Source organism: Manduca sexta, chromosome 1, assembly GCF_014839805.1.
Source record: "Manduca sexta isolate Smith_Timp_Sample1 chromosome 1, JHU_Msex_v1.0, whole genome shotgun sequence".
NCBI lineage: Eukaryota > Metazoa > Arthropoda > Insecta > Lepidoptera > Sphingidae > Manduca > Manduca sexta.
Genome location: NC_051115.1, coordinates 3,539,331 through 3,552,116, shown reverse-complemented (window position 1 = coordinate 3,552,116; position 12,786 = coordinate 3,539,331). Strand labels below are relative to the sequence as shown.

Here is a 12,786-nt window from a genome sequence, read left to right as displayed (position 1 = left end):
AAACTACAGTACAAAAAAAAGGAAAAAAATGCAATTGTTTGTTTTTATTGTTGTTAAGAGCAGTTTATTTAATTTATCTCAAAATAGGTATTTAATATTTTTTTGATTTCCATACGAGTACTCAGTACTCCCAGGAGATATGAATAATGATACCTATAATTTAAATTCACTTTTGGGTGAGCGTTTTAGACGCTCGTAACCCTTGGAAATTAGGCGACCTGATGGCAACCCACTAACGGGTTACGAACCTCGCTTTATGACGGTTATGGGGAAGGGATGAGGCATCAGCGACTATAGATAAAATACCCCTAGTACTTAATAATAGTAAGCGAAATGGGCAAAACAATCCAGACAAGAAGTACCCGTTCATTAGTATGACACATAGCATTTCTTTATAACCAACTTAGATAAGTTTTCTATACCGGGAAAATATATTTGACTGCCTCGGTGGTGCTGTTGTAATTGTACATGGTACAAGTACGACTATCGCGCTGAGATCCTGGGTTCGAATCCCGGGTCGGCAAAAAAAAATTGTGACTGGGTTTTCCATCTTAAAAATTACTCAGTCGCAGCTCGGAGTCAGGAAGTTGGCGGTGTGATACCCCCGTGCCTCGGAAAGCACGTAAAGCCGTTGATCTTGCGCCTGATCTCTATCCGGTCATGTCCGATTGCCGTCTCACCGAACTATGAGAGTGAAGGAACAGAGAGTGCTTGTGTATTGCGCACACACTTGTGCATAATATATCCTACGTACCTGGCTGATCTCCGTTGAGATTGGCCGCCGTGGTCGAAAGCTAGGAGGGACTCATAGAGCGGAACTTTTATCCTGGAAAACTGGCGAAGCCGCGAGAAAAAACTAGTTATTTATCGTTTAAGGGTGTAAAAAATAAAATGACTTACCAGCGCGAGCAGGGCGAGGCTGAGCACCACACGATTCATATTGATTTTCTTGTCGACGACTCAAATGACCTCGACAGTTACCACGTCTTTTATACTGATCCATTCATTCGTGAGACTTTGCACTTGTATATATATATGATCGAGGAAACATCTATATATATAAAAGAAAGTGGTGTTAGTTACACTATTTATAACTCAAGAACGGATGAACCGATTTGGCTGAGAATTGGTGGGGTGGTAGCTTATAACCAGGAGACGGACATAGGATACTTTTTATCCCGTTCCCACGGGAACGGGACGTGACATAAAACGTGGGATAACAAACCGAAATTTGGTATGGAGATAGTTTAAGACCCTGGGAAGGTTATAGGCTATTATCTCGGGAATATATATAGCGGGAATTTAGCCCGGAAAACTCATTCACGCGGGCGAAGCTGCGAGCAAAAGCTAGTTAAAGAATAAATAAGACAATTGTGTTTGATGAGTTGAATGAAAAATGTTTTAAAGATAAATAAACGTGGTATATAATTTAAGAATATTTTTTGGATAATTTCAATTTGATCATTTCAGCTTCTTACAATAAGGTTTATTATTCTTATTTTTCTTTTGTTTGCTTTTCCAACAGTGTTGCTAGGTTGATTTATTTATTAATTATTTATTACACTTTATATACATAAAAAGAATATAAAGGCGGAATTAATACTGAAGGCATTTTCGACCACTCGACCAATTTATCGGCCAGAAACACTTTAAATAGTGTAGTTAAAGGACATCAGAACCAAATTTGGGCTCCAAATAACAATAATATCAGCCCTGTATTATATACTTGCCCACTGCTGAGCACGGGCCTCCTCTACTACTCAGAGGGATTAGGCCTTAGTCCACCACGCTGGCCTAGTGCGGGTTGGTAGACTTCACACACCTTCGAAATTCCTATAGAGAACTTCTCAGATGTGCAGGTTTCCTCACGATTTATCCCTTCACCGTTAAAGCGAACAATGAATTCACAAAGAATACACACATGATTTTAGACAAGTCAGAGGTGTGTGCCCTTGGGATTTGAACCTGCGGACATTTGTCTTGCCAGTCCGTTCCACACACAACTAGGCTATCACCGCTTTCTCCTTCTGCTCCAAAAGTTATTATCAATTGGTAATAAGTCATTTTTTTGGCAAGATGTCACAGCGTCCTTGGATATTAATATAAAAATAATATAACTAAAATAAAATGCTTTATTCATCACGTAGGCGAACATGGTTGCACTTATAAGTCAAGGTACATGAGAATATTTAATTATTACTTAGATTAAGTCGCATATATAATTAAAGACAATTTATATTGGGTATGAAATAAATGAAATACTGCTTTAAATAAAAAGCCAGCTCCAGCTGGCAGGAAAGAAGAAATAAAAAAGATGTATGTAATCTTAATACAGATAAAGGGAGGAACGCGCCGCGATCCTCACCGGTGAGGACGATAAAAGCCCTAATCTAGCTAATCTACTAGCCTCTCACTAGCTACCTAAACGATGACTACCCGAAGAAGAAAGACAGAAAGAAACTCCGGGCTTATTATTTACAAGAAATCCTAAGAAGTCTATTAAAATTGCAAATCATGATATGGAAAAATATGGAGTATTTTACATTAGTGTTTTGCTATTTCACGATAGATTGAACCATCGCATGAGCGTGATATTTTTTGTATGACAATCTTTCCAGTGTCCGCTCTATAATATAATCTTTGAATTTTGGTATTTATACAGGTTTAAAACAAGATAAAAATGTTAAATGGATGTCGATATTTATAATGTTTACTACAGTCCATGAATAATTAGACTTCTGTCAATTTAGTCGGTTTTGAACGATTCTAGAACGTAGCATAATAATAATAATATATACTTGCCCACTGCTGAGCACGGACCTCCTCTACTACTGAGAGGGGTTAGGCCTTAGTCCACCACGCTGGCCTAGTGCGGATTGGTAGACTTCACATACCTTCGAAATTCCTATAGAAAACTTCTCAGATGTGCAGGTTTCCTCACGATGTTTTCCTTCACCGTTAAAGCGAACGATAAATTCACAAAGAATACACACATGATTTTAGAAAAGTCAGAGGTGTGTGCCCTTGGGATTTGAACCTGCGGACATTCGTCTTGGCAGTCCGTTCCACATCCAACTGAATGACGAGACGAGCTTGCCGTTTGCCTTTTGGTAAGCGATACGATCAATAAACAGTAGAAACACCAACACCTTGAATTACAAAGTATTGTTTGCTATTCAGCGCTCGCTGTCCTGAGACATGAGATGTTTATTATTATGTCCAGTAGTTACACTGTGATAATTTAGATAATTTTGTGCCCGATATGGCGATAAGCTTGCCTTTTATCACATCATGGGACGTAATACACTTGCCGAGTAAGTGCCTTGGTTGCGCCTCTGAATACCCTTTCGGGGATAAATGCGTGATGTTGTGTGTGTATTAAGTTAGTATAATGAGTGCAGTCTAATAAAGAGACTCCAACCAACAAGACGTCTCAAAGTACAATTCATTTTCCATTACATGTCCAAAAAGTCGACGTAACGATTTTACTTATTCCATTTGACCGTGCTAGTTGAAGACGGCCTCATTCAGTTCTTAAAGATGATCATAGTTCCGTCCATGGGTGCCGCTAAGATTACTTTTAGGGAGGTGCATCTCCATAAGTAGGTACGACATTACATCATTAAATTTATAGCGGCGTAACGGTTAACGCCACTGTAGAGGAACAGATGGTTGCGTTCCTCTATAGAGGGGGAAGATTTCCAGTCAGGCAGATGTTGCGCCTGACCGGCCGCGGCCCCCTCGACAGTTCCTAGTCCCGCAAATTGTGCAAGCGTGATTCAGGATCGATGTCGCCTTCTATCTTGATTGCTATGTGATTATCACTCCAGTTGTGTCACTGCATCAATCATCTTGCAGTTCCGGCGATGTAGATAAGATGGCGGTATATGCACTAACTGTACTGCCACAAATTATTTGTTTCTTTCAAATAAAAATCGTGTGGGTAATTATGCTATATAAAAAACCCTAGGGTCGGCATCGGCAGCGGCGGTAACGGCAGCAAAAGTGTCGCCAGCCGTTAGCCCAGGGGAAGGAAAGGGGGGGAAGTAAATATGGAAAATGAAAAGAAGTATGAATTGTAGGTAAAGTCGAGTAAGATAGAGCGGAGTGTCATTAAGCATACGGAAATTAGGGTACCGGACTCGTTTTTGTTCTTTACAATTATCAAATATTTACATAATATAAATTATAACACAGAAAGAATTATTAAAATCCGGTAAAAGATCAACAAGTTATAAGTCTTTGAATTTCGGTGGAAGGGGTAATTAACAAGAAACAGAAAAGATACGAAATACCCACATGTGACGTCATCGGGAATTACGACGCGCGCGAAAGAAAGAGATGAAGCGATATCCCCACATCGCGCCCACTTCTGCACATTACAATATTTTAAATATGAATTACTTGCTAATTTATTAACCAATTTTCATGCAGTTTTCGCAGGGGTGTTTCTTTTTCGTGTTATTAACCATTACATATAGAATAATGTACAAAATCAAGCATAGGCCGGTTGCCTATTGGTGAATTAATTAGTTTCGGCGTATAGGACTCGATCAAGCAAGTCAAGTCAAGACTAAGGACATTTGTTGCTTTAAATTTGGCAACCTTTTTAGAATGACTAGGGGGGAGCAGCTGTCCCTTCCTCCCTTGGTTTTAAACGGCAGATCACAAAAGAAATAAAATTTCGCCGTTTTAGAAATATTTTTCATGACGAGCCTGGTGAAAAATGGTCATGCCAATGAGAAACGTCTTTATACCATGTTGCATGCTGTTTGACCCGAAAGAGAATATTGGTTGTGAAATGACTTGCAATTTTAGATCTTATGGATTTGAGGAGTTTATAAATATAAGGAGGGCTTGTCATGGGTCTGTAATTTTTGGATCCGTTGTATAACCGAATTTAAAGCGCTTGGTCTTTATAGCACAGCAGGTCGGCCCTGGCACACAGTTAAGTGTGTATACCTCATGGTTGCCAAACACATTGAGGCCTATGAGGATTAACGAACATTTCCTGGCCTTCTCCCCTTCGTCCATCTTAAGAGGGCTACTTCTCCTTTCCCCCACTTCCTTTTTCAGATATCCTCCCCCAACTTTTCTCTAATGCCCTGAAGATGCTACGCCGGATTCTAAAAAAATATTCAAAACAAAGTCATGAAATATTTTTTTCTTTTGAAACCAGCCAGATACAAATAGAACAGTTAAAGAGGTTTTAATACAAGTTTATACGTGTAATGAGGTGACGTGGTCAGTCGTGAAAAAAGAGAAGGAAGAAAAAGGGTGCGTAGCTGAACTGGCTGGTCAGCGGACTTCTGCGTTGGCGTTACACTTTTGCTTGCATTTTGCTTAGGATCGAACGGACGTTTACAATCTAGCTAGCTAGCTTTATTTTAATATTATTGCACTTTTGCTCATTTGTTAACTAATTTGGATAAGCGGCGATAGCCTAGTTGGGTGTGGAACGGACTGCCAAGACGAATGTCCGCAGGTTCAAAACCCAAGGGCACACACCTCTGACTTTTCTAAAAATCATGTGTGTATTCTTTGTGAATTTATCGTTCGCTTCAACGGTGAAGGAAAACATCGTGAGGAAACCTGCACATCTGAGAAGTTCTCTATAGGAATATCGAAGGTGTGTGAAGTCTACCAATCCGCAATAGGCCAGCGTGGTGGACTAAGGCCTAATCCCTCTCAGTAGTAGAGGAGGCCCGTGCTCAGCAGTGGGCAAGTATATAATACAGGGCTGATATTATTACCTACTATTATTAACTAATTTGATTAAAATTGTTGTCTTTTAGTAAATAAGTCAAGTTTTGTTATAACTACTAAACACTATTTTAGTTTTGAGTTAATTGTCAAACATATAAATGTTAAAGACGCTAAATGTACTAAAATTATATTCGAAAAGAGTTTTTCCCCGAGGTATTATGCTCAATAATTTCGTTAATTCAAGAAAATATATATCCATTAGTGGTACGTGTCGATTTTTTCCACTACGTTACATACTTAATAATTTGCCTTTTTATTATTAATACAATGATGCAAAATATCATATTTTTTATTTGCTTAGAAAGTTTTCCTCGTTTGATATTGATACAAGTGCAAGGTTTGGAAAATTGCAAATATTGCATGAGTATAAAAAACGCGGCAACAGTCGAGGTATCATTCAAGTCGTCGACAAGAAAATAATCAACATGAACCGCCTGGTACTCCTGTTCGCGCTGGTAAGTCATCTTTATAATTTTTAAACGTTGTATTTTTCCAATGCGTATAAAATTTCAATTTGCACACCAAAAACTGAGCTAAGTTTAGTATAACTCGAATAGCTGACAAAATTACAATTATATACATCGTTTAAATAGTTTGCGGTCTACACATATGAAAAAACATCTCAGCTATGCAAGTGAAGCTAAACTTTGCTCAAGTAGTTCTACATCTGTGACCGACTTCATGCTCACTCCGTCCCAATGAAAGACATTGCTCTTGGTGTAATAGTCCCAAAGTTTCTATTTCGAAATTAGCATATTTTAATCTAGATCTTCGTTCTAATGAAAATATCAGCCCTGTATTATATACTGTCCCACTGCTGCACGGACCTGCTCTACTGAGAGGTTTTAGGCCTTAGTCGACAACGTTGGCTTAGTGCTGTCAGACTTAGTATACCTTCAAAATTCCTATAGAGAGTTTCTGAGGTATGCAGGTTTCCTCTCGATGTTTTGCTTCATTGACAAAGCAAGCGATAATTCACAAAGGATATGTGGCGGTACAATTAGTGCATACACCGCCATCTCGTCAAAGTTACTAGAACTACGAGAAGACCGATATCGTATTGACACAGCTGTAGTGATATATTGCACAGCAATCTAGATGGCGACAGACGATCTCGGATTGCGATGGGAGAATTTGCGCCACACGTTGCATATATACTACCACCGAATAGGAACCGCCGGAGGGGCCGCGGCCGGTCACAACCATCTGCCTGACTGGAAATCTTTCCCTTCCATAGAGGAACGAAACCATCTGTTCCTCTACAGCGGTGTCCACTATACGCCGCTAAAGATACACATATGACTTTAGAAAAGTCGGAGACGTGTTTCGGTTTTGATATGTGGACATTTGTCTCGGCAGTGCGTTCCACTCTCAACTAAGCTATTGTAACATTTTAGGTCTTGGTTTATGGTGCCAAATATCCTTTAGGTTAAAACGCCTCTTTAGATCATGATTTTGTCACCCGCATTGCAATGGAGGGAAGTGGACAATTAATATTTCCAACTCCTCCCTATCTTTCTATTTGATTAATTTCGTTGCGAGATAATGACATATTAGTTTTCCCTGAGACTCGGCGAGCTTCACTGCTCGGTGTCATAGCGTGCCACTGCTGATTCTGGCTTACAGGAGTTGTAGTGGTGGGTGTGAGGGCGGGAAAGTCTCGAAAATACCATTCAACCATAAATACTTATTACACACGGCGGACGCTATCTCGCCAAACACAAATATCCTAAAATGTTTGCCACTAAGCTACATTGTACAGACACTGTTGTGATATGAAGGACATTCTTAAAATAATAAAATATAATATTTGCAGGTCGCCATCGCCTACGCCACACCGGTGCCGAATATGATTGATGTCGACGTCAGTGAGTAGTCTTATCTTTAATGCATTAGTACTGTATTAATTGTCCCTCTGCTGGATCCGAGCCACTACTGAGGGTTCGGCCATGGTCCACGCTAGTATGACTGTAGATTATCGAAATATTTGCGAATATTCAGATAGGTATTATGTTTCTTTCGCCGTTAAAGTTAATTAAATTCGAAGCCAGAGGTGCCTTGGGGATTTCGGGCTTGCAATAACCAAAATCAGCACATTACACCTTAACCCCCGAAGGGGTAGGCAGAGGTGCCACCAGAGCATCCTATTTTCGCTATATGTGTTAAGTCCCATGATAGGAGGCAACCCTGTCGCCATACCGGGCACAAAATTCAGACTCCGATCTGATACTGTGAGGAAAAACTCAATATCACTCTGCCCGACCTGGGCTTGGAACCCGAAACCTCAGAGCGGTCTCGTATTGCGCACGCAATACAACTATGCTTCCGAGGCAGTACCCTATCGCCTCTTACACTAATATTAAAACATTTTTTCACATTCCAGAGACTCCCTTAGGAAAATTCGAGGCTGAGGTAGGCAAGGATGGACTCGAAGTAAGCTTGACTCCATCCAAAAAAGTTAAATCCGATGTGGGCAAGTTCGTAAAAGGTCTAGCTGATGCCGCCGAAAAGGGAGCCGAGGTAGTCGGTAAAATCGGCGACGGCATCGCCAAAGGTGTGGCCCACGTAGTCGACGGCGCTGCAGACTTCGCACACAATGTGGCCGATGGCGTCGGCAATGCACTCGACAACGTGGCTGAAGCGATACGTAAAAACCGTGAAGAAAATAAATTAAGAAATCATTGAGACAGAGACATCTCATGTCGACCAGGAGCCTCAACAGATGGATGTTGAAGTTACTCTGATGTCACCAATGATGACGACCGGCCTGTAACTTTATTGAATGGTTTTTTATTACCGTTTACTGTTTTCTTTGTTAAATTATTTTATGTTTTACTTAATATATGTCTGAAGCATTTATTTGATTTTTTATTATTTCCCTTTGTTAATTACCAGTGGCATTGTCACACTCCCTGTGATTGAGAGCAAGCAATAAAAGGCAAGAGACGGCTAATAAATTTACATGTCTTCATTGACGTATATTCTATAGACACGAACGTCCATATAAACTATTTGTATAAAATCTGAACTAAAATGGCAACCAAAACGTCACTGTTATAATAGTGAATAGTTTTCACTGGAACAACAAATAATTTTCCTTATTTGACTAATATTTTTAATTCAAATCCAAGTTTACACAACCACATGGTGGCAAAATTGATCATACTAGTCAGTTTGAATGGATTGCAGTTCAATTCAGAACACAGTTAATGTAAACGCCAAATCTAGTACGCAGTACATATAGATCGATGAATGTCTTAGATCAAAAGGTATAAAGGTTCTTAATCTAAAAGGGTCAGGATAGAAGTACATCCACTATCCAAAACGCATTACTCTACAGATTTAATACATTGGCCTTGGGTTCCTGGTGCGCGTTGCTGAGTGCAGTGCACTCGTCTTGCTACAGAAGTAAGCAGTAGGTAGCACCCGTAGAAAAACTGCAGCAGACGGCAGGATCATGCAACCGCTCCTGTGAAACACAACAGAGAACCGGTGCAACCGACGCTAGAACGCAGTAGGGCAGAGCGTTAAGCCAGCGGGTGAACCACAATTCGGCGTACACAAGGCTGTAGTCTTTAGCTATGTTTCTAAATTTATAATTTTCGTGAGGAAACTTGCATACCTGAGAAATTCTCTATTAGGAATTTTCGAGGGTGTGTGAAGTCTACCAACCCCCACTAGGCTAGCGTGGTGGACTAAGGCCTATTCCCTCTCAGTAGTATAGGAGGCCCGTGCCCAACAGTGGGACAGTAAGTATATTATACAGGGCTGATATTATTATATTATTGTTAAATATAGTTGGATAGCTCTTAATCGGATTCTTTCTAATGACGTTTGCCCAAACATATTTCCCCTCGTACAAAAACCAAGCCACAATGATTCGCGCAATTCGTACATACACGGCCATTTTAACATTCCGTTACTAAATGAATGCGTTGTGATTTTACTGCGGCTATAATAGGGGACCGGACTAATTTTTGTTCTTTATTATTATCAAATATTTACGTTATATAAATTATAACACAGAAAGAATTACTTAAATCAGGTAAAAAATCAGCAAGTTCTCGCAATTTCGGTAGAAGGGGTAAGTAACGAGAAACAGAAAAGAGGCGCAATACCCACCTGTGACGTCATCGGGCATTACGAAGCGAGCGAAAGAAAGAGATGAAGCGATATCCCCACTTCGCGCCCACTTCGGCACATCGTAATATTTGAAATATGAATTACTGGCTCATTTTTTAACCAAGTTTATTGCAGTTTTCGCAGGAGAGTTTCTTTTTCGTATTATTAACTATAACATATAGAATAATGTACAAAATCAAACAGAGGATGGTCAGATATGGTCCCTATTGTTTGGGTTTAGGTTTTAAGCACAATTATTGTGACCGTATAGACTGTTAGATGATTTTTACCATAAGAATAAAATATTTCGTAAATTCGTTTTATGTAGAGATTTTAGTCACATGTTATGGGATTCTAGGCGGCGATAGCCTAGTTGGGTGTGGAACGGACTGCCAAGACGAATGTCCGCAGGTTCTAATCCCAAGGGCACACACTTCAGACTTTTCTAAAATCATTCAGTGTGTATTCTTTGTGAATTTATCGTTCGCTTTAACGGTGAAGGAAAACATCGTGAGGAAACCTGCACATCTGAGAAGTTCTCTATAGGAATTTCGAAGGTTTGTGAAATCTACCAATCCGCACAAGGTCAGCGTGGTGGACTAAGGCCTAATCCCTCTCAGTAGTAGAGGAGGCCCGTGCTCAGCAGTGGGACAGTATATAATACAGGACTGATATTATTATTATATGGGATTCTATGATAACTCGGTTTGAGCCTTGCTATGATTTCTAACAAGAGTGGTATACTTTCCTTAAAACATATAGAGAATGCTGTTATTGTTACATGCTTATCTACTTCGAAAAAACACTACAATAATTTTCTTGAGCTGTAGATCTAAAATAGAAGTGTGTTTCAAACAAAATAAATATTAATAAAAAGTAATTTTAATTTTACGCGCCCTAAAGCTACTACTACTTCTAAGAGAATTCGTCGCAGCAACATCATACTTTCAGTCAGAAATACATTCAGGCACGCCATATTCGCATTAAATTACAAAAAGATGGAAAAATCAGAAAAGACCTAGGATTTTTGGTGAAAATATTCGTTATTAATGGATGATTTTTGGTAAAATCTCTCTTAATAAAACAATGACCTATTCAAAAATTGATAATTTGTGAGGATCGACAAAAAATAATTTCTGTTTACGCCATTTTTTTATTTGCTATAAAATTGAAATTTTTGAAGATATGTTAAAAATGCAAGCTATAGCATGAATAAAAGGAAAAATAAAAAACGTCGCAAACAGAAATGAGTTTTTGGACGACTCCCACAAATTATAAGCCTCAGCTAAGTTAAATATGTTCAAATATATATAATTTAACCTAGATACTCAACTTGTAACACGTACTTCATAAGGGATTATCAATTTCTCATATTCATTCACGTTATTTCTAATTTGTTCATGTCGTGTTCACTTCCAAAAGGTTGCAAATATTTTGAAAGTTGTATTAAAACTTTATTTTATGAATGTTATGTGTTTGTAACCAGTTTTGTGGACATAATAAAGAGAAAAAAAAATTATCTAACAATTTTGGAACAGGTCGTTATTTTATCAAGAGAGGACAATGTCAGCAAGTGAAGACGAGTATGTGGTTTCATTTAGCAACGCAATGTCAAAATGACCCTGTATAAAGATTTTCCATATTATATTAATGATACTAAATTTTGCTCGCGGCTTCGCCCGCGTGAAGGAGGTTTCCGGGATAAAAGTCCCGCTAAAAAAGTATCCGATTTTATTACATTTATGGCTTACTATTTTGGTCATAGTGGGTTCCATATAAAAGGTAATAAGGACTTTTATTTAGAACTATTTATGACAATCAATCCTACGGTACATCATCTTTGTCTAACTCCAACGGTTTAGGCAGCGTACGCCAAGATAGCAATTTTTTTCTGACTTACTTGATATGTATCGTTATATTATGACTATATTACACAAAATCATTATAAATCGTAGCCTATGTGTTATTCTAATGTATAACCAATATTACTGTAAAGTTTCACCCAAATCCGTTCAGTAGTTATTTCGAGAAAGAGGAACAAACATACATACATCCATACATCCATCCTTATAAACTTTCGCATTTATAATATTAGTAGGATTAGGTGAATTTACCTCATAGATGTCACGGTACCATCAGATTACAATATAGGAGCAAAGGAAATAGAAAAACTTAATAAATACCACCTACTCAAAACTGAGATTAGGCGTTTATGAAACACGCAAACACAAGTCATCCCTATAGTAATAGATTCAACTGGTATGGTAAGAAAAAGTTTATCCAGATATATTAACACATTGAATTCCACCATAGATATCAACATCCTCCAAAAACAAGCAGCAATCCATACGTCTATTATATTGAGCAGAGTGTTAGGGAACACGTTTTTTGTACACGGGGAACAACAGGGAGACTAAATTACCTCTTCCCTGAAGGTATCAGGGCCGGTGGTCAATAAACCCGAGCAAAAAAGGTCGAGTCAGAGAAAACAATAAAGGGGTAAATAATTTTGGACGGCCAGTTATAAATTCTCCAACTAATTCTATATATCTGCACGATTTGCAGGAAAGAGAAACATTAAGAATAATACAATCTATAAAGAACAAAAATAGCAGTGGCATAGATGACATACCAACTACTCTACTTAAATTATGTGCTAAAGAACTTTCAATACCTCTAACCATATTAATTAACCAAAGCTTTCAAGAAGGCGAGTTTCCCAACTTATTAAAAATTTCTGTAGTCAAGCCTATTTTTAAGAAAGGAGAATTAACAACTCCCAGTAACTACAGACCCATATCACTTTTGCCCACCTTTTCTAAAGTCTTTGAAAAAGCCATGTTTAACCAACTGTACCCATTTCTAGAAAAACATAATCTACTTGATGAATGCCAAAAT

General features: G+C 38.6%; 1 protein-coding gene across 1 annotated transcript; it reads left to right on the top strand.

Annotated features, from left to right (window-relative positions):
• Positions 1 to 6,093: 6,093 nt before the first annotated feature.
• LOC115447703 lies at positions 6,094 to 8,623 on the top strand. Its single transcript, XM_030174898.2, has 3 exons — positions 6,094 to 6,221; positions 7,583 to 7,634; positions 8,150 to 8,623. Exons 1-3 carry the CDS (start codon positions 6,192 to 6,194, stop codon positions 8,449 to 8,451), a joined length of 384 nt encoding a protein of 127 aa, XP_030030758.2. The 5' UTR covers positions 6,094 to 6,191; the 3' UTR covers positions 8,452 to 8,623.
• Positions 8,624 to 12,786: the final 4,163 nt, after the last annotated feature.